The 27,021-nt window shown below is 42.4% G+C and overlaps 1 protein-coding gene across 2 annotated transcripts; it reads left to right on the top strand.

Moving 5' to 3' along the window:
* Positions 1 to 897: 897 nt before the first annotated feature.
* Positions 898 to 26,787, top strand: mepcea (methylphosphate capping enzyme a). Of its 2 annotated transcripts, XM_084074797.1 has the most exons (8): positions 898 to 1,279; positions 2,645 to 3,380; positions 3,971 to 5,037; positions 5,967 to 6,196; positions 6,287 to 6,376; positions 12,068 to 12,286; positions 22,060 to 22,183; positions 25,588 to 26,787. In XM_084074797.1, the coding sequence occupies exons 2-8, from the start codon at positions 2,689 to 2,691 to the stop codon at positions 25,620 to 25,622; spliced, it is 2,457 nt and encodes an 818-aa protein (XP_083930923.1). In that variant the 5' UTR covers positions 898 to 1,279; positions 2,645 to 2,688; the 3' UTR covers positions 25,623 to 26,787. The 2 variants fall into 2 exon arrangements, with proteins under 2 accessions (XP_083930923.1, XP_083930922.1); XM_084074796.1 differs by having other exon boundaries at positions 5,967 to 6,376.
* The last annotated feature ends 234 nt before the right edge of the window (positions 26,788 to 27,021 follow it).

The raw sequence follows: 27,021 nt of genomic DNA, 5'->3' as shown, positions 1-27,021 counted from the left end.
TTTTACTTGATGTTGCTATATTTTCAATGGTTTTCAAACTTTTTTCATGTCAAGGACCCCCAAAATAATATGTATTTGACCGCGGACCCCCTCCCATCTAAAAATATTTTGTTCCAGGGACCCCCGCCAGAAGCAACGATTTGAGTTAAAAATGTATATAAAAGATTTGCACAAATTTTCAGGATTTTTCTAAAAAATAGCAGATCTACAAGCTCATAGCTATGAGCTTGTAGATCTGCTATTTTTGAATAGCCAAAGAAATCTTAAAATGACACACATGCGTTCCCTTCCCGGCCTTAAAGGGTTAAAGCTCACATCCGGTCTAGAGCCCGCCTACTGTATCCGGTAAGTTCCACATTCACACACATGGGCACATACAGGGCGTTTCCGTATCCGCTCCAAACCGGATCTGCAACCAGCAGAGCAAATTGAGCCCCAGACAAAAACAGAACGGGAGGCGGATGCGACGCCATGCCCGCCTCACTAAAAAAAATGCAGATCTACAAGCCCACCACGCGTTACGGAAGATACGCGTTGTGAGCTTGTAGATCTCCTAATTTCAGGATTCTGCCTCTTGCCTTTTCGTATATGAAGTAGTACCTGCTGATGACGAGTGAGATACATTCAGCTCTAGTGTCTCTCTCTCTCTCTCTCTCTCTCTCTCTCTCTCGCTCTCTCTATCAAGCTCTCTCTTCTCTGCTGTTGTGAGTTGATTCAAGTGGACGTTGAGAGAGAGAGAGCGAGAGAGAGAGAGAGAGAGAGAGAGAGAGAGAGAGAGAGATAGAGCTTGAAAGGAGAGAGAGAGAGAGAGAGAGAGAGAGAGAGAGAGAGAGAGAGAGAGAGAGAGAGAGAGAGACAGTCAGACAGCGGAAGGAAGGAAGGAAAGGAAGTAAGGGAGGAAGGAAGGAAGGAAAGGAAAGGAAAGGAAGCCTCCCTCCCTCCATATCGTTACACATTTACACCACGGCACACACACACACTCACAGTCACACACTCAGAGTCTCTCACAGCACACACACACTCCCTGAGTCTCACACACACCATAGTTATTCATCTCCGTGTATTGACGTACATTGATGTGCTAACATTAGTGTTAGCACCCTGCCTGTCACACACACACTGCACAACCACACAACAGTGTGCACACAGCTACACACACACTCTGTACACAGAGAGAGAGAGACACACAGACAGGCAAAGAGACAGACAGACAGACAGACAGACAGGCACTAGTCCATGGCTGGTAGAGGAAGAAGGAGGACACCAGACTGTGTGTGAGGTATGAGAGACTTTATTCTTTTTATATTTATATACTTTTGTATTAAAAAAAAAAAAAAGTCCTTTAATTTTAGCTCGACAAAAATGACGTATTTCCAACTTTTTTAAGCCAGTTGAAATGACGTCATTATTTTTGGGAGTGTTTGTCATAGGTCATTGTCTTTAAAGGTAAAAGATAAGAAACAGACTTTATTAATGTGTGTTGACTCTGTTGATAGTGTGTGACTCAGTGTGTACATACACACACATGTAAATAAGTCGAGTCCATTTTATGTTGGTGTGTGTTGTTGTTGTTGTGGTGTGTGTAGAGGCATGTTGGTTTGTTTATGTGTTTATTTAGTGTAATAATAGTGTTTTAGTTCCTGGAGGAAAGCAGAGAAACACCGACATGAGGCTGAACGTTCAGCCGACGTTGTGCTCCTTCTGGCCCGCTGGACCAGGCTGCTCCACTCCGCTGTGTGTGTGTGTGTGTGTGTGTGTGTGCAGGGGTTAGCTACAGTGGTTAGCCTCAATGCTAAGTTGCTAACTAGCATGGTTAGCTTATAGCCGTGTATACGGTGTGTGTGTGTGTGTGTGTGTGTGTGTGTGTGTGTGTGTGTGTGTATGTGCGCGCGCGCGCTCGCGCTTGTTGTGAAGGGGGCGGAGAAAATAAAAGCACAACTGAACTCAGAAGCTCTGAATCACCTATAATGCCCTGATTGTACTTTATACTTTTATTCATTCATATATTTTTTTCCCCTCCCAAAACATCCCAGATCTACAAGCTCACATGTTGTGTGAGCTTGTAGATCTGTGCTATTATCATTGAAAAAATTGTGAATGAGTGACATGGCCATGTGTAAAATGGTTGACTTTGCAGCACAGTTTGCTTATATTTATTAATCATAACTGCGTATAACCTGATAGGGTTAATGCACGGTTATGATGATAATCCAGTGTCTGGATTATTTTAGTGTATCTTTGTCAGGATTAATATTCACCAGTATTGGTAATGCAGGCACCTGGATTGAACAGTTGTTGTAATAATAACAGTTAATGTTTTTTTTTGGTGGGAAAACATAATTATGTAGCTCTTTGTGCTTATTATTATGGTAGTTCGGTAACATACTCCATCTCCAAATATGTAACGGTGGCCTCTCTGAGCCTAATGGATGTAGATAAGGGTTGTACAGTGTTCTGGTTATATTAAAGTTTATGTACTTGTGCTGAGATGATATTAACTCACTGCCACATTTTGTGACTACATAATAGTGAAACACAAAATCACGATTGTCAACCATCTTTGATGAATTGTGTGCGGCCAGCCCACAGATGTAAAACTTTTTACCATCTAATAATGACTCATCGTCTGTGTTTCTTGTTTCAGATCCATAGTGGCTTCCATGTCTGTATCGGCGGCGTCCAAAAGCGATGGAGATGTCTGTTGGTGAAGACACCGTGAAGACGGGCGGTTCGACGGAGACCAATCCGACTCCGTCTCTGCAACCCCCGCAACGTGCCGAACCCGAACGCAATAGCAACATGTCCATGATGACAGAACCCCCGTTGGTCGGCCCTTTGGTCGCCCCCTTGGTCACCCCCGTAGATCCGGCAGCGCCCTGTCCCGTGTTATCCTCGTTGACGGAAAAAAATCACACCCGCCCCGCCTCCGACGACGCCCGTACCAACTCTGAGAACGTCGTCGGGCAGAAGGCCAGAGGGAACGAGAACTACATCTACCGCAGGAACAGCTTCACTCATCCCAAACAACAGCAGCAGCAGCAACATCAGCAGAAACTGAGCAAGCGCCGCAACACGTCGAACTTCGGCTTCAAACACCCGGCCTCCGGCGGCGGCAAGAGGCGGCGGCGGGCCAACTCCGAGAGCGACTCGGTGCTGCCCAGCAACTTCCTGCTGGGCGGCAACATCTTCGACCCGCTGAACCTCAACAGCCTGCTGGACGAGGAGGTGAGCCGCACCATCAACGCCGAGACGCCCAAGTCCTCCCCGCTGCCCAACAAGGGCCGAGACCCGGTGGAGATCCTTATTCCCCGGGACATCACCGACCCGCTCAACCTCAACAGCGGCATCGCGGGCAGAGGGTTCGTGGCGGGGCCTTTCAGGTAGGGCTGTCACTGTCACCATTACACATTTAAGTTGACGATTAATTTTCACTCAAATAATTGCGATTAACGATTTAAAGGTAGGGTAAGTGATATTATTTGGTATTTTTTTGTTAAAAGGTTAAAGTAGTATATTCTGATAGTAATCATTGCTACAGAGCGTTTGTTCCGTCACAGGGGTAAAACAGAATATAAATACATTTTCAGGTAGGTGACAACATTTAATCCAATCAGGAGAGAGCACTGAAAATGCCTTTTGTTTAATAAAGAGCTGGAGAGACATGTGAGACTCCTTTTACTGAACAAACACTCTATAGCAATGAGTACTATCACAATATAGAGCTATTTAACACTTATTTTAACCAAAGTATCATCACTTACCCTACCTTAAGTTGTCACTCAAATAATTGCGATTAAATTATTTAATTGTGTGTTTGGCTATTGAACATTGGAACATATGAAGCCTTTTAGGCTTCCTTATAAAAAACATTTCAACATGGAAACGATAATGACGAATATGCAAAAAAAAAAGCGATTATCTCAAATAATTGCGATTAGATGATTATGTAATAATTGTGACTACTTTTCAGGAGCGGAGGAAGGAGGCGCCATCGCAACCGGCATCACGGTGGTGGAGGAGGAGGAGGAGGCGGTGGGGGTGGCATCGCGGCCATGCACATTGAGTTCGCGGACTTGAGGAGGAGACACAGCGAGGTGAGAGCGAACGCCGCCGGCGCCTCGGTGCCTATAAGTACGTCGTCGGCCTCCTGCCCGGCGGCAGCAGCAGCGCCGGAGGACCACCCCAAAGGATCCGGCGCCCTTCCTCCCAGGGTCCCGGGGGATTCCCACGGCGGCAAGGAAGCTGAACGGACCACCACCAGCGGCGGCAGCGGCAGCAGGGAGGAGGCGGTAGCGTCCGTGTTGTCCACTCCGCACGTCCGCGCGCAAAGCACCGATGACTCCTCTTCGTCCGCGACCAACCAGCAGCACCAGCACTCGAGCGGCGGCGGCAGGCGCAAACGCAGACGCAACTCCGGGAAGATGGAGCCCCCCAGTAGGGTCTCATCGTCGTCGTCCTCTTCTGCTCCCCCGGTGGGGAAGCCGCCAGGAGGAGGAGGAGGAGGAGGAGGAGGAGGAGGGCCTGGAAGTGGGAACCACCACCACCGTTCTTCTGGCGCTGGAGCGGCAGCAGGGTCGTGGAAGACGAGCTCTCAGCAGTCGTCCTTCCACACGCCACGGCCCGGCGGGCCCCGGAGCGGGGGTCGGCAGCCACAGCAGAAGCAGCAGCAGAAGCAGCCGCAGAAGGTGTTCCAGTACGGGAACTACAACAAGTATTACGGCTACCGCAACCCGGGCGCCAACGAGGACTCCCGGGTACGCGCGCTCCGCCGGCACTGGTTCGAGGGCAAAGACGTGCTGGACTTGGGCTGCAACTCGGGCCACCTGACTCTCTATATCGCCAAAGCACTAAAGCCGGCCCACATTCTGGGCCTGGACATCGACCAGAACCTGATATACATGGCCCGCAAGAACATCAGACACTATCTGTCTGAGATGCACACTCAGGAGGCCAGACACGTCCCGCCGCCGCCGATGACGCAGGAGGAGAAGAAGAGCACAAAGAGAGAGGAGGCGAACGGGAAGGAGACTCTCGCAGGTAAAGGGCTGTCAGAAACAGTGGTTCTCAACCTGTGGGTCTCCAGATGACAGTAACGTGACAATTTAAGGACTTTTATATAAGCAAGAGGCAAAATTAGGTGAAAATAGCAGATCTACAAGCTCACACCGCCCGAGGTGTTGTGAGCTTGTATATCTGCTTTTTTTCACAATATTTATCTGTGGAACCGAGTCAAACTAAAATAAATGCCTTAACTCAAATATGATTTATTGTGGGGGTGTCACGGCCTGAAAAGGTTGAGAACCACTGGTCTAGATCAGTGGTTTTCAACCCTTTTCATTTCAAGGTCCATTATTTATTCGCCATTTGAGCCACGGAACCACCGTTTGATGAGATTAGACTCTCAGACCCAAGACTTAGAATATTTCGTTGTCGTTTGATACGATTTTGTCCACAATTCCATGCTGTATTGATGTGGTACCATAGGAGAGATAACAGGAAAACAATAACAATTCTTTAATTAAGTAATGCAGATGTTTAACAATAATTTAACTCTAGAGAGCGTAAAATGATTCATTTTACACTCTCAAGAGTTAAAGATCTATCTATAAGGGTGCATTTGGTTACCAACTCTCCATCATTTAGCTGGGGACCACCTGGAACCCCATCAAGGACCACTGGTGGTCCCCGGACCACTGGATGAAAACCACTGAATCTAAATCATGAAATATTACTAATAATTGTCATACAAATAATTGCGACTATAAATGTATTTTGTCATTGAACGTTTGGAACACATAATTGAAAGCTACATTTCTTTTTGGCTTTTTAGGCTTTTGTAAACACAAACCGCATAGGGGAAGATATCACAAATAAGTTAAATATACAGAGAAACGACTGACAATGACCGATAATAATTGTGATTGTGTAATAACTGTGACGGGGCCTATACTACTACTCTCTCACAGGCAGAGAAGAAAACCAGGACAAGCGCCTCGGCAGCAGCAGCAGCACAGCTGAAAATGGGAACGCCGTCGGGCCAACAGAGAGAGGAAAGGCCGGCCCCCCCGTGGAGGAGGCCCAGAGTAGTGCCGCTGTCGTCGACTCCTGTCGTCCCACGGACGAGAGAGAGCCTCCTCCTCCTCCGAAGACGGGAATCCAGACAGAGGAGGAGCAAATGGAGCAGCAGCAGCAGGAGGTGGAGAACTGTGAAAAAGCGCCTGCCGCTGCCACCGTGGCCGCCGTAGTGTCCCGGGCCCCTAACTTCTCATTTCCCGTGTCCCTCCAGATCTCCAGGGGGCCCATAGCAGCGCCTCCGCTGACGGAGACGCCCACTGTACGCCCGGGGGAGTTCCCCTCCAATGTGTCCTTCATCAAGGTAGGGGCTGCCTGTAGGGATGTGTCGTTCACGATCGATTCGTTCAAAAGAACTAGTTCATTTGCCCGCGAACGTGAACGAGCTTGTTCGCTTTCTGAAACTGTTACGTTGACGCGCGACGTGAAAAAAAAAACACTCCCGAGATGATGTTTTACACACATTATAAAACATACATTAACCACTTTAGCCCTATTTTATACCTAGGCTATTCGAAAATAGCAGATCTACAAGCTCACAACGCGTCGCGATGCGACGCGTTGTGAGCTTGTAGATCGGCTATTTTCAAATATGTTAGCACTTGAACTTTTGGTGCTTTAAGTATATTTTGATGCCAATACCTTTGTACTTTTACTCAAGTAAATTTTGAACGCTAGAAAATAGCGCTACTGAACGAGAACGTGAACGAATCATTGCCGTGAACGTGAACAAAATTGTTCGTTCACTGAAATGAACCTTTTTTCCCACCACAAGCTGCCTGCATCACCACTGACACAAAGAGAGAGGAGAAAAAAAAGATAATTGAGATATTGAATGTGGACCTTCAGGGGACACAGCTTTTTATACCAGATTTCTTTACAACCACTTGACTTCAGCCCTATTTATACTTCCATCGTACAATGGTGTTGCGTGGTGAAAATAGTCCCATCTACAAGCTTGCAACGGCGCGTCATGTTGTGTAGGCCTGTCACGATTACAAATATAAGTTGCCAATTAATTGTCACTGAAATAATTGCGATGGTATTGAACATTGGAACATATGAATACAACTTTAATTTATGTTTGCCTTTTTAAGCTTCGTAATAACATATTGCACAGGCCAGAAATGACAAATAACTGAAATATACAAAGAAATTATAGACATATTTGATCATTTTAATACATGTAAAAAACAAAGCAGAAAAAAGCTTACAACGCGTCACACATTGTAAGCTTGTAGATATACTATTTCTGCTTTTTTTTAGTATTTGAAAATGTGTGAAAATCTTTCCGCATCGAAACGATTATGACGATTATGCAAAAATAAATTTGCGATTAGACAATTATGTAATAATTGAGACAGGCCTAGACGCATTTGTAGACGTCGCTCTGTGTTACTAGTTAGTCGCTTCCTGTGTGAAAAAGATCTGCTTCCTGTGTGAAAAGACCGTTTTAAGTATGAGTCGATTTTGACAGCGAATTTCTATTTAGTCATAGTCTTTTGAATAAAATACCATTTAGTTTTAGTCATATTTTAGTCATCTGAAATGTTTTAGTTTTTGTCTAGTTTTAGTCGACTAAATATCATAAGATTATAGTCGACTAAATCTACAGTTGATTTAGTCGACTAAAATGTATTTTGGCGGTGCCTTGATGGCGTTGTAAAGGCTGATTTTACACTTTGTTGCATGCTGAAAATAGCCGATCTACAAGCTCACAACGCGATGCGTTGTGAGCAGACGCGATGCGTTGTGAGTAAAGATGGGCAGATGATTGAATGAATTCAAATGTATGTTCTCCCCGTCCATTTTAGTAGGGCTAGGCGAAATAGCATGGATGTTTTTCCATATTGATCGATATTATATTTGATATCATGTTTATATTATTATATAATGTATAATTTTATAATGCTGCTGCCAGTTTGAGGACTATCCTGATAGTGACTAAATGGCTAAAGGACAACTTCAACCATTTTCTACATATCTTCATATACGGTAATTCGTCCTCACTAATGATCTTGATAATATGGTACCATTTCTTTCTACTCTACCCGGTCTGTGTGTTTCAAACAAGATTTAAAAAAATGTATTTAGATTTTTATTAATGCAAGAACAATGGCTTCCATTATTATAGCATGCTAACCTTCCAGGAATAGAAAACCTCCAGTTTCTACATCTTGGATTCCCCATCGATGATGTCACTGGCAGGCGGGATTCTGAACCGTCCACAACCCTCCTCTGAGACACAGGCAGAGTAGACAGAAATGGTACCATTATTATCATGAGCATTAGAAGATAGTTTGAAAATGGGTGAAGTCATCCTTTAAGAAACCAGAGGGTTCATTATGCATTGGTTCTCCCAGGGAATCCACAGGTCAATGATTGATAATTGGGAACCAAATGGACCCTTATAGGTCTGTTACTGAGAGTGTACAAATGGAAACACATGAACATTACAGACATTTAGCAGACGCTTTTATCCAAAGCGACTTACAATAAGTGCATTCAACATAGGTAGGCAAGACAACTACAAATCACCAGAAGTATTAAGTGCATTCTCTTCTAAAACAACTAACTAAGAGTACAGTATACCTAGCGCTAAGGTAAAAGTGCAATATATCAGCTACCTACTTTCATAAACAGATGAGACAAAATAGCAAAATCAAATGAGCAAGAGCTTAACAAATAAGTGTATCGACTAAACAAGATCCAATGAAAAAAAAAAAAGCAGTTTGTACAACTAGTTAACAACAAGTAGGCCAGGCAAAGAGGAAGAGTAGTGTTTCCTGAAGAGGTGGGTTTTCAGCCTGTGGCGAAAGATGGGCAGTGGCTCTGCTGTCCTGACATCAGTGGGGAGGTCATTCCACCACTGTGGGGCCAGAACAGAAAAAAGTTGTGACCGTGTAGGTCGGCCAGAAGGACCCTAGAGTGACGAGGCAATCAGTCGCCCGAGGCCCTTATGGGTCCCTTATGGGTCTGTTACTGAGAGTGTACAAATGGAAACACATGGACCCTTATGGATCTGTTACTCTGAGAGTGTACACATGGAACAAAATGGAAATTTATGGGTCTGTAACAATAAGTGTGTACAAATGGAACCAAATGCACCTGCGGTCCCATTTGGTTCCATGTGTACATTCTCAGGGTTACACTGAATGAGGATTTTACATGGGGTCCCAGAAGTAATAATCATATATCATATATCAAATATGAAATATCAGCTTATATCAAATAGGGGATCCTTGAAATTGAAAAGGAATCACTGGGTTAAACTATAGAATATGTATTAACATAAATACAATTACAACAGTGTACATTTAACTGTGCAAACCGGCAGGGCTTGGTTTACAACATATTTTGTGATAGAATATATTGAATAACATCTAAATGTAAACACACCTCACAAGGCTAGAGGTGGAGGGAGAGGATAGCTACAGTTAACTCAAAGACAAGTTAATCAATGTGGATCTTTCCACAGCACTCTTCACAGACAGTCAGTGCAGACAGTTTGAGTTCATATACCTGGAGTCCTGCAATTTAATCCGTCTTTCTCCACTGTACTTAGGGATCGTGTATTCCCAATATAAAGGGTGAAACTGCGCTCGCTTTCCATTGATAACTATATTCTTGGACCTCAGGGAACTTTAACCCATTAAGACCTGAGACCGATTCTACAAAATGTCTTCTAAATCCTAACCGTTTTTTTAAAAAAACGTATGTTTCTATATCAGTGGTTCTCAAACTTTTTTCATGTCAAGGACCCCCAAAATTATATTTATTTGGCCGCCGACCCCCATCTCAAAATATTTTGTTCCAGGGACCCCCCCAGAAGCAAAGATTGGAGTTAAAAATGTTCACTTTAAAACAATATATATTCAAAGATTTGCACACATTTTCATAATTTTTCAAAAATAGCAGATCTACAAGCTCGTAGCTCGGCACTCGGTGCCGCGCTATGAGCTTGTAGATCTGCTATTTTTGAATAGCCAAAGTGTAAAATAATGCTTTTAAGCTCAAATCAAAAAGTGACACAGATGCGTTCCAGGTCTTAATGGGGTAAAGCCAGAAATGGAAAACATTTTATTGTGTTTCTCAAGTCTTGTTGCGCCAACTGACTGACATTGCTGACCGCTTTGTGCTGCGTGTGTCACTTTTGAGATATCCAAACAAACCACTTCGATATGATGGACGTTGTGTAACATTTTGCCAACAATCTCCTCACCTTTTGGAGTATTATACAAGTTCACTTTTACACTTGTTTCATGTCCATCGATCCGTTTCAACTCTCTGAGTCTTTCCACTGCTGAGTCTCGCATCTAATGCCTGATTGCCACAGTCGTATGACTGTGTCGCATGCAGAACATAGCAGATATCCAAGACTACAATAGGATTTATTTTGAGCAAGGCAACAAATTATGCAAATTAACGCGTATCGACCAAGGTCTTCATCAGGGTCTTCAGACAGACCCTGATGAAGACCTTCTAGGTGGATACGCGTTGGTCATAATTTGTTGCCTTGCTCAAAATAAATCCTACATTTTTTCACCAAAGACTGAGTGCCTTGGAATTATTTTCTTTGCAAGTCTGCAGTCCACACCTTTTCGCAATCAAGCAGCACTTCTTAAAGGATAAAATCCTTTTATGTTCCCACCTATCAGAGGCACTGACGGATCCCTGCAGGGCTTCCTTTTTTCCCCTCTTTTTAACAACGTGACGTATAGGTGTTCCAGGTCTAAATATAACCAGCCTTAAGAATAATATTTAAAGCGCAATAATATATCAGACTAGCTAATCAATTTTGTGTTTCTAGCATGCATCACGTCATTCCATTCCTTGTGCTTGGTACATTGTCCTCATTCGCCATTCACCTTTGTCTGTCCAGTCGTGTTGACCAAGACAGACCACCTCCGTAAATCATCATCACAGGTTAAACCGTCATTTATAACAGTCAGTGTGTCCCTGGCTGAAAGTGTCCTTGAGCAGCAAAGAATGCCTTCTGTCAACACTCTGATGTGCACAGTATCTGCTATGACCTATGGCACCTGATGATGAAATGTATGAAATGATATGATATTCAATGAAACGCAATTCCTAGGCTAGTTTACTGCTCTCTGCAATCCTACAAAAAACTTGGGAAACTTGGTGAACTTGCTGAAGTGTCAACAAAGTCTGAGCTGAAGTTCTTGAGACAAGATGTGTGTTAATTATTAAAGGACTGCTGTCTAGGCACAAATAATCTCTTTTCTGCTTATTTTACGATTTCAGTGTAGACTGAACAATCTCTGTGCATTTCAAGACATTAATAATAGTCCTGATGCAAGGATGGCAGTTTGAAAAAGGTTTTTGTTTGACCCTTTTCTTTAGACCCACCGTTGTCTTTTTCCTTTAGGATTGAATCTTGGCTTAGCACCCCTCTGTGCCGTGTCTATATGCCATGTCTGTCCCTTTCAGCTGTCCTGTTGGCCCCTGCGATTGAAGACAAAGGGACACATTTTCTGCAATAGAGCTGCAGCTATCGATTGGTTTTCTTCGCGATTAGTCAATCGATTACTTTTTCGATCTATTTTCGCTCCCAAAAGTAGTAGAAACTAGCCGATCTACAGCGAGAGAGATCCAGTAGAACTAAGACGAGTCATTTTATGTTTGGTTGCGCTCAGGTGCTGCGCTCTGAAAATACGTGTTGTGAGCTTGTAGATCTGCTATTTTCAGCATACAACCAAGTGTAAAATCAGCCATTACGACGGCATCAAGGCACCGCCAACATACATTTTAGTCGACTAAATCAACTATAAATTTAGTCGACTAAAACTAGACTAACAGTAAAACATTTCAGATGACTGAAATATGACTAAAACTCAATGGAATTTCATTCAAAACACTATGACAAAATGTGCTGTCAAAATCAACACTGCTCCCTAGTCTTGCAATGCATGATACCCACCCACCCATCCATCTCTCTCTCAACCATCTCTTTGTCTCCTGTCCTTTTCTCAAGGCCAACTACGTGCTGGAGAACGACTCTCTGCTGCTGACGCAGAGGCCTGAGTACGACGTGATCATGTGCATGAGCGTCACCAAGTGGATCCACCTGAACTGGGGCGACGGCGGGCTCAAGCGCCTCTTCCACCGCGTTTACAGACACCTGCGTCCTGGAGGCCTGTTCATCCTAGAGCCACAGCCCTGGGAGAGCTACGCCCGGAGGAAGAAACTCACCGTAAGAATCACTAGGAAAAAAAAAACATATAACACAATTATGACAGGGGTCTTCAAGGTTTTAGACAGTGGTGGAAGAAGTACTCAAGATATTTTACTTAAAGGTAGGGTAATTGATTTGCTTTGGTTAAAATAAGTGTTAAATAGCTCTATATTCTGATAGTATTCATTGCTATAGAGTGTTTGTTCAGTAAAAGGAGTCTCCATGTCTCTCCAGCTCTTTATTAAACAGAAAATGCATTTGTCAGTGTGTTCTCCTGATTGGCTTAAAGTTTGTCACCTATACCTGTAAATGTACTATATTCTGTTTACTAAAGAGCTGGAGAGACCCCTGTGACCCAACAAACGCTCTGTAGCAATGATAATTTCTTAAAAATTAAGCTGATGAATGGGTACTCTCTCCTGATTGGCTGAAATGGTGTCACCTACCTGAAAATGTATTTTCTGTCTATCAAAGAGTTTGAGAGACAGGGAGACTCCTGTTACTGAACAAACACTCAATAGCAATGAGTACTATCAGAATATAGAGCTATAACCTTTTAACAAAACCCTTTGTTTTAAACAAAAAAACATCACTTACCCTACCTGCAAACAGTCAATACTTAGAAAACATGACCTTTCACTGTACTTAGTCTGATTCCCCCCCCCCCCCCCCCCCCTCTGCAGTCTGCACCAAATCTCTTTGCTGAAAATGACCTATTTACAAGCTTGTAGATCTGCAATTTTTGACTAAAGTTCTCCTCAGAATAGGGACGCTAGGGTGCAAGTGGTTAATGTAAAATAATATATCCTATCACACAAATATTTGGTGGCCCACTTTAGTAACTCTGAGGACATGTTGAAGACATAAGTGATCAAGCAATCATAATCATAAAAGAAAAAAGATGCCGAGGCACTCATCAAAGCAATAGCTTTAATAAAAAGGCTTAGTTCATCATAAAACAAAAAAAACATGCCTAGACATGCTGACGTTTCAGCCTTAGATAAACATGCCTAGACATGTTTCAGCCTTAGATGGACTTTGCCATGAAGAAGGTCATTTGGGGCTGAAACATGTGTTTTTTTATTGTTCTATGATGAACTAGCCTATTATTAAGCTGTTGTGTAGAGCGTCTTGGTGTCGTTGTCCTTTTGACTTTAACCCATTAAGACCTGGAACGCTTCTGTGTCCTTTTTTGATTTGAGCAAAAAAAAACATTATTTTTCACTTTGGCTATTCAAAAATAGCAGATCTACAAGCTCATAGCGCGGCACCAAGTGCCGCGCTATGAGCTTGTAGATCTGCTATTTTTGAATAATTGTGAAAATGTGCAAATCTTTGAACATATATGTAGTTTTAAAGCGAACATTTTTAACTCAAATCTTTGCTTCTGGCGGGTCCCTGGAACAAAATATTTTGAGGTGGGGGGGTCCGCGGCCAAATACATATAATTTTGGGGGTCCTTGACAATTATGAAAAAGTTTGAGAACCACTGAAAAGAAACGCTTTTTAGAAAACTATTGGGATTTAGAAGACAGTTGTAGAATCGGCTTCAGGTCCTAATGGGTCTTCCCCTTTTGAACCAAGGAGCACCTTTCAACAATGTTTTCACTAGTCCTCTTCTTCTGATAATGATATTCCTGTACATTTTTGTAAATACAAATGCCAGGAATTTAGTAAAAGTAGATATTTATGTAGTTTGTCATGATAAAAAAAATGGTTTTAACACATATCTTACATCTTAATACTTGCATGTCTATGCAAGTATTCACCAAACCACTTTGGCAAAAATAGCTGATCTGCAAGCTGACAACCCGTTGCAACATGAAGCGCTGTGAGCTTGTCGCTCTTTTTCTCAACGAGAGAATGTAGAACAAAATAATGGAAGAGACTGTTCTCCTACGGTTATTTCTTTAGCCAGTGTTGCTTTTAAGCCATCCTCATGAATCTTGTAGATGCAAAATTGTAATTGTTTCTTTTATCTTGGATGAAGGGGGAGTGTCTGTTGCCAGCCCTATCGCTCGTATTTCAGTATAATTTTTCCTAGGGAGAATCCTCCCACGTACACTTGTGCACGCGCGCACAGACACACACGCGTACACAGACAGACACACACACACACAACAGCAGTTTGCTGTCATTCGGCCAACTGGAACCGAGATTACCTCTGCATGCTTTGTCGTCTCTCCCTCTGTCTCACCCACGCGTTAGCACCATAGTTGGCCAATTTAGAAAGGTTTGGTGACCTCATTTGCTTCCCCAGTATGGCGCTTATGGGCGGGTACTGGACTTTTCTGTAGGACAGGGGTCGTTTAAAAAAAGAAAAGGTTCCTATCGCACAGATTTGGCGGCCCCCGCTTATCGTAACTCTGAGGACCCCCTAGGGGTCCCGGACCCCCTGTTGAAGACCCCTGCTGTAGGAACAAGGCTGCTTACAAGCTATGTCTCTAAGAGGAGCAAACTGGTGCATGTCTCTCAACTCCCTTTCTGTCTCCAAGTCACACAAAGGAAGGTACATGATTATGAAGTCTGTAATGGTTCTTAAGGGACGACTTCACCCATTTTCAACCTATCTTCATATAATTGGTCCTCACTAATGCTCACGATATAATGGTACCATTTTTTTCTACTCGGTCTGTGGCTCAGAGGAGGGCTTTGGACACTTCTGAATCCTGTCTACCAGTGACATCATCGATGGGGAATCCAAGCTAATAGAAACTACAGGCTTTCTATTCCTGGAAAGTTGCAATGCAATAATAGAAGCCATTGTTCTCACGTTAATACAAATCTAAATACAAAATGTGAAATCTTGTTGGGGGAAAAAAGTCCTGCTTAACGATGATGTCACTGGTAAGTGGGTTTCTGAACTGTCCACAGCCCACCTATGAGACACAGACCCAGTAGAAAAAAATGACACCATTTTATCATGAGTATTAGTGGACCTATTATATGAAGATAGGTTGAAAGTGTCCTTTAAAAGTCACATCGGGGGGATCGTTGAGGAGGGGGTTACAGGGGTTCCCCAGTAAAATGAGTTTGTAATAGCGTAGCATAAAAATCTGTTTAACCACTTCAACCCTATTGTACATCAGATATATGGAAAATGGCTGATGTACACGCTCACAACGTATCGCAATACGACACGTTGTGACCTTATACATCTTTGTAGATTTTTTTTCAAAGAATTTACCAATTTTGAATATGTTTTTAACAACCCAAATGATACATGGGAGGTCTGGCACTAAATATTTTCAGATGTGGGGATCCCCGGCCAAATACATGACTTGCCCTTGACAAGGGAAAAGTTCTAGAATCTAGACAATCCTAACGATAAGTGGAAACCGAAGGGTATTAAAATACACATGACTCCACATGACTAAAAAATGTCATCTTGGGGGGATCAAACACACCTGTGGGCATCATCGCTCTTGGAATGTAACTTCCATCTTGCCAAAAAGTTTGGATACTTATGTGATACAAATCAACATAGAGGATCTGCCCTTTAGTTTGTAGACTATGTTACCAACCAAGGATAATGTTAATGTATAAGCTAACGGTAGATGACAGGTTTAAGTAGGAATAACGTTGCTTTCCACTGCTTTCCACTCTACCTTTAGTGAGAACATGTAGTTCTCACAGAACATTTAGTTCTCACTAAATGTTTATTTCTCACTAAATGTTCTAAACCTGGCAACTCTACGAGTAATAATAATGTCAAACAGGAATGCATTTTTCTCACAGGTTTTTCTTGTCAGAATGTGGGAGCTTGGTGATGAAGGTGCTTTTAATCCATTTAGACCAGGAAAGAATCTGTGTCATTTTTAGATTTCTTCGAGTTCCGCGCTACAAGCTTGTAGAACTGCTATTTTTGAAAAGTCGTGAACATTTGTGCAAATCTTTGAATATATATCTTTTTAAAGCAAACATTTGTAACTCAAATCTTTGCTTCTGAGGATTCTACAAATGTCTTCTGAAAAACGTATGTTGCTATAATATCAGTGGTGCTCAAGCATTTTCATGTCAAGGACCACCCAAAATGATATGTATTTGGCCGCGGACCCCCCCATCTCAAAATATTGAATTCCAGGGACCCCCTTGAAGCGAAGATTTGAGTTACAATGTTCCCTTTAAAAATATATATATATTTCAAAAATAGCAGATCTACAAGCTTGTAGTGCGCCACTCTGTGCCGTGCTATGAGCTTGTATATCTGCTATTTTTTTGATAGCCAAAGAAATCTATAAAATGACACAGATGCGTTCCCGGTCTTAATGAGTTAAGGTGGAAGGTGCTATTTATATAGCGCAGCTGGAGTCCGGGTGGCGGAGGGGTGGGGGTGGTTGGGAGTGGGGGGGTTGATATTCAAATGTAGCTGGTTGGCCTGGCCTGAGGATGTAGGGAATCCAGCACAGCTTCCTCACTTCACTATCACAGTATTTTTAGCCCCTCTGGCAGTCAGGGCTCTCTGGATGGCTATGTCGGTCGCTAGGTCAGTCAGTCCCTCTGTCTGTCTGTTCGCCACTTTGGTGTCAGAAATAATTGTTCTCAATGCAAGTGGATGGGTTTTTGACAAACTTAAGACTTGATTTTCTTACATTTTAATAAACATGGTCATAAATACTATATGCTTCCAGTCGCTAGTTTAAAGTCTCCTTTCAATCATCATAATATGCGTTTTGGTAAATTATGGTCCCATTTATTTTAAAATTGACAAAGTAGGGTGTGCTCTAGGAGGGGCGGGATGAATTGATTGACAAGCCACGCAACCAACAGCATTCATTCCCCGCCCCCGCTCTTGATTGACAAGCTACCCAACCAATAACATTCATTTAGCAATTGATTTCCGGTTGCTTTTTGGCACATATTAAAGATGGCGGATTTGAAATGGTTGAAAAATAGGCTTCATTTACGGTCTGTAGAGTCTGGGGGGCGTCACTTTGTCTATCTCCTTTATACAGTCTATGTGCCAAACACATGGATTAAACGTTCTCAGTCGTCAACGACTGATTTCATGTCATTCAGATTCCATAGATGGAAGTCAGCATGTCTTCTTTATGGAAGCATGTCACATGCACTGAAAATAGCAGATCTACGAGCTCACAACACGTCGCAACTGCGACGTGTTGTGAGCTCGTACATTTGCTATTTTTTAAGTTATTAGTCATTTCAAGATGAAGGAGTATTTGAAGTGGTCAAACTAGCAATGGAATACATGTTCAGAACAGAAGCATCTTCCATGAAACAATGAATGGTCTCTCTCGGATATTTCATAAAAGCAAAAGGTTGAAGCCTGAAACTGAGATTTCTTCAACTGTCGGCTGTATTTAGAACAGCAGCAACATAGGTTTTTAGAGTGATAATACCGAAACATTGTCATCTTACATACTGCGTTATTTTTTTAACGCCACCAGTCACAAATGACTAGCCTCGGAAACCCAGCCTTTTTTTTTGTTTCAAAAGAAAAACGTCTGGGCGAACGGTGCAGGAACGATGGTCTTAGGACCTTGTTAACTCCTAACCAACCAGAGTGCAGAGGGGCGTCGCTCTAAATTTGGTGACGTCAGCCTGCTCCGTGCACAGACCGGGGGGAGGAGGGGAGGGGAGGCGGGGACATAGATTGGTGAAGCATTCGGAGGACGCGCCTGCTCCGGGCGCCTGGGTTTGGATCCGCCCTTCGAGACCATGGATTGCTCTCGTTCTCTCAGTCTACAAATGACAGATAAATCACAGACAAAGTGGTTCAGTCATGAGATTTTATTAGGGATGCACCGAATATTCGGCCACCAAATATATTCGGCCGAATATGGCCAAAAAAAAGCATATTCGGCCGAATAGATTTTAACGCCAAATACCGAATGTATATATATTTTATAACCGATCTCAATATGGACCCATAGTGATTATAAGTTTTGCCATAAGCATGTAGCTCTACAACAGAGGCACAGCCATGACAGCAATGGTACAACATTTTTTTTAAATATATATATATATATATTTTTTTAGATAAACATATTTGGTTATTCGGCCAACTGTTTCCTATATTCTGTATTTGCTTTCGGCCAAGAATTTTCCATTCGGTGCATCCCTAGATTTTATGTTTGCTTTATTCCATGCAAACAACATATTTTGAAAACTACAAACTGGACATGGGCATTTTTCTGTGCGCCTTCATGAACCACAGATGAGGGCACCTAGTCCAGTGATTCTCAAACTTTTTTAAGTCAAGTACCCCCAAATTGACACTTATCGGCCCGCGTACCCCCATTTGAAAACATATGCCAGGGACCCCCATAAGAGAAGATTTTTACGGCTCTAGCAGTGATTCTCAACCATTTTAATTTCAAGGACCCCCAGTTTGAAATGCATTCATTAGGCTACGGACCCCCATTTAGTGACATTTCTATCTCTGGGACCACAATTTATATTGTAAAATCATTGTTAATTTAACTCTGAGAGTGTACAAATGTACACTGTACACTGTCTATGAGTTACAGAACAATAAGGGTCCATTTGGTTCCTAACTGTCTATCATTTAGCTGGGGACCCCCTGGAACTCCCTCAAGGACCCATGGGGGTCCCCGTACCCCACTTTGAGAGCCACTGCTCTAGTGTCACCATTAGGCCAAACTTCCCACCTCCCCACAAGATACGTACAGTATCTCAAAAATCTAATGGGCAGATTGCCAATGAAACTTGTTGTTGTGTGCATTCACGCTCCCCTGGATTTGATTGACCCCCATGACCTTATACTCTTGCACAAATTTCCACTCCAGATATCTCATCTAGATTCCAGGATGAACCCTTGCTGATTTCTGACCCCATTGCTTTTCCTCTCACACCACAACATTGGCCAATTTCCAGTTGGTGTAATATGCAGCACGGATTCTAGAGAGGCTGCTTCTACCAAGTCTTTCTATTGGGTATGCAGAGCGTTTCATAAAAATATTAATAGTCTTGGATATTTCATATAAAATAAACTGTTAAAGCCTCAAGCCATGATTTCTTACAGAACATCATAATTTTACAAATTGTGTTGTTTAGGAATCAGCGCTAGTGTGTGTGGGGGGGGGGGGGTCATTTCATACTGTTTCACAAATGGCACATTAGGAGGACTTGGGTTCATACAAACATGTTCAGCCGTGAGGTCTGTCAGGCTGCTATACCAGAGTACACAGTCATACCACCATGACCCAGACCTACAGGGAATTGGTTTGGGAACAATTTCACCCCAGGTACGTTTGCAGGTCTGTACTGAGAGAGAGGACGGTGTAAAGGCTTGATTTTATATTTGGTTCCGTGCTAGTGTCTAAAAAATAGCCTATCTACAAACTTCAAGGTGTCATGCCGGTGAATTCATGGATATTTTTAGTTTTTTGTCGCATTGCTGAGCCAATAATTGAATGACCGGTGGAGTCTCCGGTAGGAGACACAAAGTAAACTCTTTGAGTCTCCTATCAGACGCTTCTTCCCGCCGGTCATCAAATTATTGGCTCAGGAATGCGACAAAATCTCCATGAATTCAATGCTTCATGGGGTGTGTAATTGATAGAAAATAAGTCATTTTTTGGGTGAACTAGCACTTTTGACAGCCTTCAACATAGAATATGTTAAAATAATTATTGTTCAGTTGTCCACTTTCTGACTGTGATTCTTGACGTGGCTGCTTAGCAGGTAGTTGTGAAAGACGGCACACAACACAGCCGGTCCTCTCCCTCCTCCTCCCATGAGGAGAACCTCAAATCAAAACAAACAAAACTCCACTCAGTTTCATTCCAGCGCCCTCTGTAATGGAAATACCCCAAGACAAAAAAAGAAAAGAAAGAAAGACGTGCCATCTCCGGTTTACTTCCCGTATCTGCGTGAAGTAGGTGGCCGCTTTTTTTTCCCCGGAGACTGGAAGCAGGTTGGAGTAGTCTATGCCAGGGGTTCTCAAACATTTTTGGCTCGGGGCACCCCTATAAATAATGCTTTCATCCATGGCACCCCTGAATTACATTGTTACTTTGTAGCACCTTACATTTATGTCACATTACGGTACGCAAATATGTAAATATTTCCCCCCAAAATACAGTATGTCACGAGGAAAACATGACAGAATATCTGTTTCCATTATGACAGATTGAAAATAACTAGTATCCCTATTTTGGGTGGAACATTATAGCCAAAAATAGCAGATCTACAAGCTCACAACGTGTCGCAACGCGACACGTTGTGAGCTTGTAGATCGGCTATTTTTAGGCGAAGAGATTTGGTGTAGATTGAAAAAGAACACACCAAGTACAGTGCAAGTACTAAGTACAGAGGTTCTAAGTTGTTAAACTTAGAACTTAGATTTAGACTTGCATCACGGCACCCACTTTGAGAAACCCTGGTCTATGCATTCCAATGGGAGAGTGAACGTGAACCCAGCTTCTGAACCATTCTTTAGTCCAGGGATTGTCAAACTGTGTTGGTAACTGCTCTGGTTGTCTGTCTGTGAGAATGATCTCCTCGGAGTCCCTGTACGGTAACAGTTACATTCATTGCGATCTAAATTTAACTCCGCAAGGGAACAGATAGAACCAAATGGACCCGTGGTCCATGTATTTGTACCCTCTTGCTCTCGGACTAACAAAAACAGCCAAAATGGCTCTTTTAAAGGGTAAGACCACTTTGGTAGAGGTTTGGGTTGTGTTGTTACCTTGCCATGATGTAACTCCAAAGGTGGGCAAGAAATCAAAAATAATTGCTCCATTGATTAGAAATTGATAATTCAAAATATGCTCCTCATTGACTTACATTGTAAGGATAAAACAGCTCTCAAAGTCACTCTTTTAGCACATAAATGAATGTAAACATAGCTGATTCAGACAATATAGAACATCACCAAACCCAGTACTGTTTGTTTTTTTAATAAAAATGTCAACTTCCTGTTGATTTGACTATTTGAAGATCTGGATCCGGATCCGCGGATCCAGTCCAGGTTTTCTACTTATTAAAAATGGCAAAATCAACAGGAAGTTGACATTTTTATAAAAAAAAAAAACAGTACTGGGTTTGGTGATGTTCTATATTGTCTGAATCAACTTTGTTTGCGTTGATTTATGTGCTAAAAGAGTGACTTTGAGAGCTGTTTCAGCGTATAATGTAAGTCAATGAGGAGCATATTTTGAATTATCAATTTCTAATCAATGGAGCAATTATTTTTGATTTCTTGCCCACTTTTGGAGTTAAATCATGGCAAGGTAACTACACAACCCAAACCTCTACCAAAGTGGTCTTACCCTTTAAGCCACCCGCTCATATTGAACATAATTCCTAAGTAAATCGTTTATAAACAGAGCTAGATCAGTTTGTGTGCCTCAACTTCTGCAAGGGCTTGTGTAACGTCTGTGTTGTCCTGTTGCTGCTTGACTGTTCTCTCTCGGTCAGTGTGTGTGTGTGTGTGTGTGTGTGTGTGTGTGTGTGTGTGTGTGTGTGTGTGTGTGTGTGTGTGTGTGTGTGTGTGTGTGTGTGTGTGTGTGTGTGTGTGTGTGTGGAGTCAAGCCAACTTTCTAAATCAACCATCTTTGGAAATACTGTGTATATCAGTGGTTCCCAATCTTTCTGCATCAGGGCTCACTTGAAAATATCGAAAGCCTCAAGGCTGCGGTGTTAAGTGGTCAGGTGGGTGGGCCCGGCCGTGTGCATTTTCAGAGCATTTTAATGGACCAATCAACCGATTGTGTTCCGTCTTTGGTGTGATGGAACTAACATTGTGTATGTTTTATGTTCCCATGCATATTAATACCTGTGTTTCCTCACTCACTCTGCAGGAGACCATCTTCAGGAATTACCACAGCATCCGCCTCAAACCTGAGCAGTTCTCGGTGTACCTCACATCTGAAGTAGGCTTCTCAAGCTATGAGCTGATCGGGACGCCAGAGTGTAGATTACGAGGTAATGCGCACAAACACACACACACTGTACTGATACACTTGTTTTCCTTTCTTTCTTTTTTAGCTTTTTACCCCTTTTGTCTACCCAATTAGTCGTTAATGCCAATGAATTCCTCCCCACACAATGTTTGAAAGATACCTTTTTTTATGGATATGGATGGATGGCCTTTATGCATAGGACTGTAGGCTGACAGGAAACGGCGGGAGAGATGGGTATTGACATGCAACAAAGGCCGTCGGGCTCGGGACTCGAACCCGCAACGCGTTGTCAGGCTACTAGAGATGCGCGGATGGGGTTTTTTGTCACTCAAATACGCGTTTACAAGTTCATTATCCATCCGCGGTAATTATATCATCCTATTTATAGATCCGCACCAAATAATTGTTATTTTCCTGCCAGGCAACCTGGCAACACTGGCTGCCTGCCAAGCAACGTGCAGTATCGGCTAATTTGTGCCTGGTGTAAAAATGACGTAATATTAAAATACTACAAACGCATACACGGTGAAATTTTGTGCTTTTTAAAAGCTATAATAGGCCTATAGATAGATATCATTAATTTAATTCCCGCATTATTTCACCCGCGGTTTATCCAATATTAATTAATAATTATATTTGATTGACCCAAAATCCACCCAAACTGCGGTTTTACCCGCGGCACCCGCGGGTAAAACCGCCCTTTGCCCTCTTGACCAGAAGTGCCCTTTTGAAAAAAAGGTAAAAAAAGTTTTTTTTTTTTTTTGTTTACAGCAGGGGTCTTCAACAGGGGGTCCGGGACCCCTAGGGGGTCCTCAGAGTTACTACAGGGGGTCCGCCAAATCTTTGTGTGATATGATTTTTCTTTTTACCATAACCACTTGAAACCTAGCATCCCTTTTCTGAGGAGAACTTTAGCCAAAAATAGCAGATCTACAAGCTTGGCGTAGTGAGCTTGTAGATCAGCTATTTTTGGCAAAGAGGTATAGGTGTAGAGGGAAAAAAGAGCAGACTAAGTAAACAAAGAAAAGTATAATTTACTTGAGCACCTGCCCCTCAAAATGTCTGTGCACGCCACTGGCCGACTCACCTGCGAGTGAGGAGCCCCCACCAGGAGGACGTAGAACCTTCGTCCTACTCCTCCCGCCCAACACTCCCTGCTGAAGGGTTATATAGGCCTGGAAATTGGGTTATATATTCTGGAAAATTTGGGGGAAAGTTTAGGAAATTCATTGTTAAAAATGCGTGGGAACCCTGCACTCTGCCACCCGAGCACCCTGTACTGATACACTTGTAAAGTACATCATCAGTTTAAGCAATTTCTCAAACTGCCTTTTTTTTCTTTGCCTCCTTTTTTGCCGTTCCTTGCCCAGCAGCAGATTTGAACTGGAAACAGCAGAAAGAATAATCAACTTAGATTTGGGGCAGTCACGCACATCCCTCAATAACAACCAAATGACCGTTTATCAGTCACAGCATTCAACTAATTCATTTCTGCAGAGCAGCAGCAAGCTTACGCCACTGAAAAGGCACGACGGAAAGTGGGCCTTTTATTTTCTGCAGATTTACAGTGCTTCAGATGGGCGGAAGCATTTGAGAGAGCCTGCTGTCTACAGGGAGAGAGGCTTGTCTCTGCCAAATGATGAAGGCTGTGCACCATTGTAGATTCTATCCCAGTAAAGTGTTCAATATACTGTAAAGGCACTCTGGAAAACGTTTACCCCGCTGTACCATTGAAAGTTCTGAAAAGTATTGAAAGTGTTAATTCCGTCGACTGAAACTGTGACGGAGAAATGTTCGTCGACTAACTTTTTTCATAGACAAAAACAGAATTAAAAACTATGCTACGATGACTAAAACTATGACTAAACATACTGACAATTTCGTCAACAAATAAAACTTGTCTAAAATGTTAGGGAGAGACTAACTAGAGGACAAGAGATCCATTAGAACTATGACAAGTCATTTTATTCCTGGTTGTGTGCAGGTGTCACTCTCCGAAAATAGCTGATCTACAAGCTCACAACGTGTCGCAGCACGACACGTTGTGAGCTTGTAGATCTGCTATTTTCGGCACATTGCAGAGTATACATTAAATCACGCATTTCAATGCCATCAAGGCACCGCCAAAATACATTTTAGTTGGCTAAATCAACTGTGGATTTAGTCGACTAAAATCTTATGGTAGGTACTGGTAGTCAACTAAAACTAGAGAAAACTACCAAAAACTAACATTTCAGATGACTAAAATATGACTAAAACTATATTGGTATTTCATTCAAAACACTATTTCTAAAACTAAAAACAACACTGACAGTTTGGTATGTAAATTGTACTGCTTGGGAGCGGAGTTCACTGCAGAGGGTGGTGTAAACGGCTCAGCATATCGTAGGCTCTTCTCTACCATCAATCGAGTCTTGTCTACTAAAGAACACTGTCAGCCCAAGGCCCTTTAGTATCATCAGGTACGCTTCTCACCCCAACAATGGAACTTTTCCACCTCCTCCGCTCACAGAGGCCAAAGGTCTGCAGATGCCTCAAGACCTGCTTCAATAAAACTGTCAAAACTAAGCATGCTGTATTTCCTAAGAATTATGTAATTGTGCCATTTAATTTTTTTTTATCCATTATTTTCAGTGCTTGTTTATATTACATTACAGTCATTTAGCAGACGCTTTTATCCAAAGCGACTTACAATAAGTGTATTCAACATAGGTAGGGAACGAAAACTACTAATCACCAGAAGTCTTAAGTGCATTTCCTGCAAAAAACAAGCAACCAAGAGTATACCTAGTGCTACGGTAAAAGTGCAATATATCAGCTTCCTATTTCCTTAAACAGATGAGACAAAATAGCAAAATCAAATGAGCAGGAGCTAAAACAAATAAGTGTATCGACTAAACAAGATCCAATAAACAATACAACAATAAAACAAGCGTACAACTAGTTAACAACAAGTAGGCCAGGCAGAGAGGAAGGTTAGTGTTTCCTGAAGAGGTTGGTTTTCAGCCTGTGGCGAAATATGGGCAGTGACTCTGCTGTCCTGACATCAGTGGGAAGTTCATTCCACCACTGTGGGCCAGAACAGAAAAAAGTTGTGACCGTGTGGATCGGCCAGAAGGACCCTTGAGTGACGAGGCAATCAGTCGCCCCGAGGTGGCAGACCGAAGTGGTCGGACAGAAGGAGCTGTTCCTTTCACTGCCCTATAGGCTAGCACCAGGGTTTTGAACTGGATGCGAGCCGCTACGGGGAGCCAGTGTAGAGAACGGAGAAGGATAGTTGTGTGGGAGAACTTGGGGCGGTTGAACACCAGACGTGATGTAATTGCTCTTATGAAGAACGGTTCAAGTAAAATTGAACGTTGTTTTATCTCCTTACCTGTCACCCGTCCCTCCACCCTCCCTCTCATTCTTTCTCTCTCACAACAGGTTTCCAGAGGCCAATCTACTTGTTTCACAAATGACCACTCTGCCTTGAAGATTGATGCTGAATGTGTGAGTGAGCTGGATCACCCTTCCTTTGAAGAGAGAACGCATAGCGCAGGCCAACCAACCTGCCGCCCCAGACTGCAAGTAATCATCTCAAAGAGAAACTCTTCCTAAGAGCTTTTTTCTTTAAGGCACACCCAAGAGGAAATTGTTGAAGACGAAAGGGGACCAAAAACAAAAAGAAAAGAAAAAGGATTTAATTAATTTCATAAAGATTATTAACATCTACCTATCAAGAAGAGATGCCTGTCAGAAACCCGTTAATGGCACGAATAATCAAAAAGAACCGTTTGGTGCAGGACGGCTCCACAGAATAACTACCACGAGCCAGTAACCCGAGAGACTTTGGCCGTGTTGTAGTATAGGTTCTCGTACGTGGAGTAGAGGTGGTCGTTTTTCCCCCCCACATTTGTATAATGTTTGTTGTGACCCAGCCCCCAAATTTGAAACACAAAAGCCATGAAATGCATTCATTTTCTTTATGTATTTTTGATGTGAATACGTTTAATTTGTGCCACCATATCATCATGCAATCGGGAATTTTTGTTTTTGTTTTTATGCCACATGCAAAAAAACACAACTACACTACCAATATAAGTTGCAAAATAAGCCTTAACCACCCCAATATATTTTGTCGTATAACAAATGTCAAAAAAGATATACAAGCTTTGAGCTTGTAGATCTGCAATTTTTGCTATTTAACCCATTAAGACCTGAGGCCAATTCTAAAAATTCTGCAAAACCTCTGTTGCTATATATCTTGTTGCTATCGGGCAGAAACCTCATGTCCATATTTTAACCTTTTGTGTTTTTTCGTAAATGAATACCCTGATCATACTACAGCGTCACACAAAAGCATCAAAAATAGCAGATCTGCAAGCTCTTCGCGCCGCGTTTTGAGCTTGTAGATCTGCTACCTTTAAATTTGAATCCTGGACAGTAACAGTTTTGCACAAATGAGGTTTCCCCCCGACAGAGACGATAATAAAGCTAAAATCTAAAATGACACAGATGCTTTAATGGGTAAAAAAAAGAAAATATGTTTTGAAAATTCGCCCAAAATACTGTAGGTACAGGTTTTATGCCAGGGTTAAACCCATTCAATCCGGGAACGCATCTCTGGCATTTTAGATGTCTTCGGCTATTCAAAAATAGCAGATCTACAAGCTCATAGCGCGGCACAGAGTGCCGCGCTATGAGCTTGTAGATCTGCTATTTTTGAAAAATCGTGAAAATGTGTGCAAACATTTGAATATATATATTTTTTTAAAGCAAACATTTGTAAAATATTTTGTTCCGGAACCTCCAGAAGCAAAAATGTTTCAAAAAATATATATAATCAAAGATTATATATATATTGTTAAAACATTTGTA

Source organism: Gymnoscopelus microlampas, assembly GCF_963454915.1.
Source record: "Gymnoscopelus microlampas genome assembly, chromosome: 12".
Taxonomy (NCBI): Eukaryota; Metazoa; Chordata; class Actinopteri; order Myctophiformes; family Myctophidae; genus Gymnoscopelus; species Gymnoscopelus microlampas.
The sequence above is the reverse complement of the archived record's forward strand: the minus strand, read 5'-3'. Positions and strand labels throughout refer to the sequence as shown.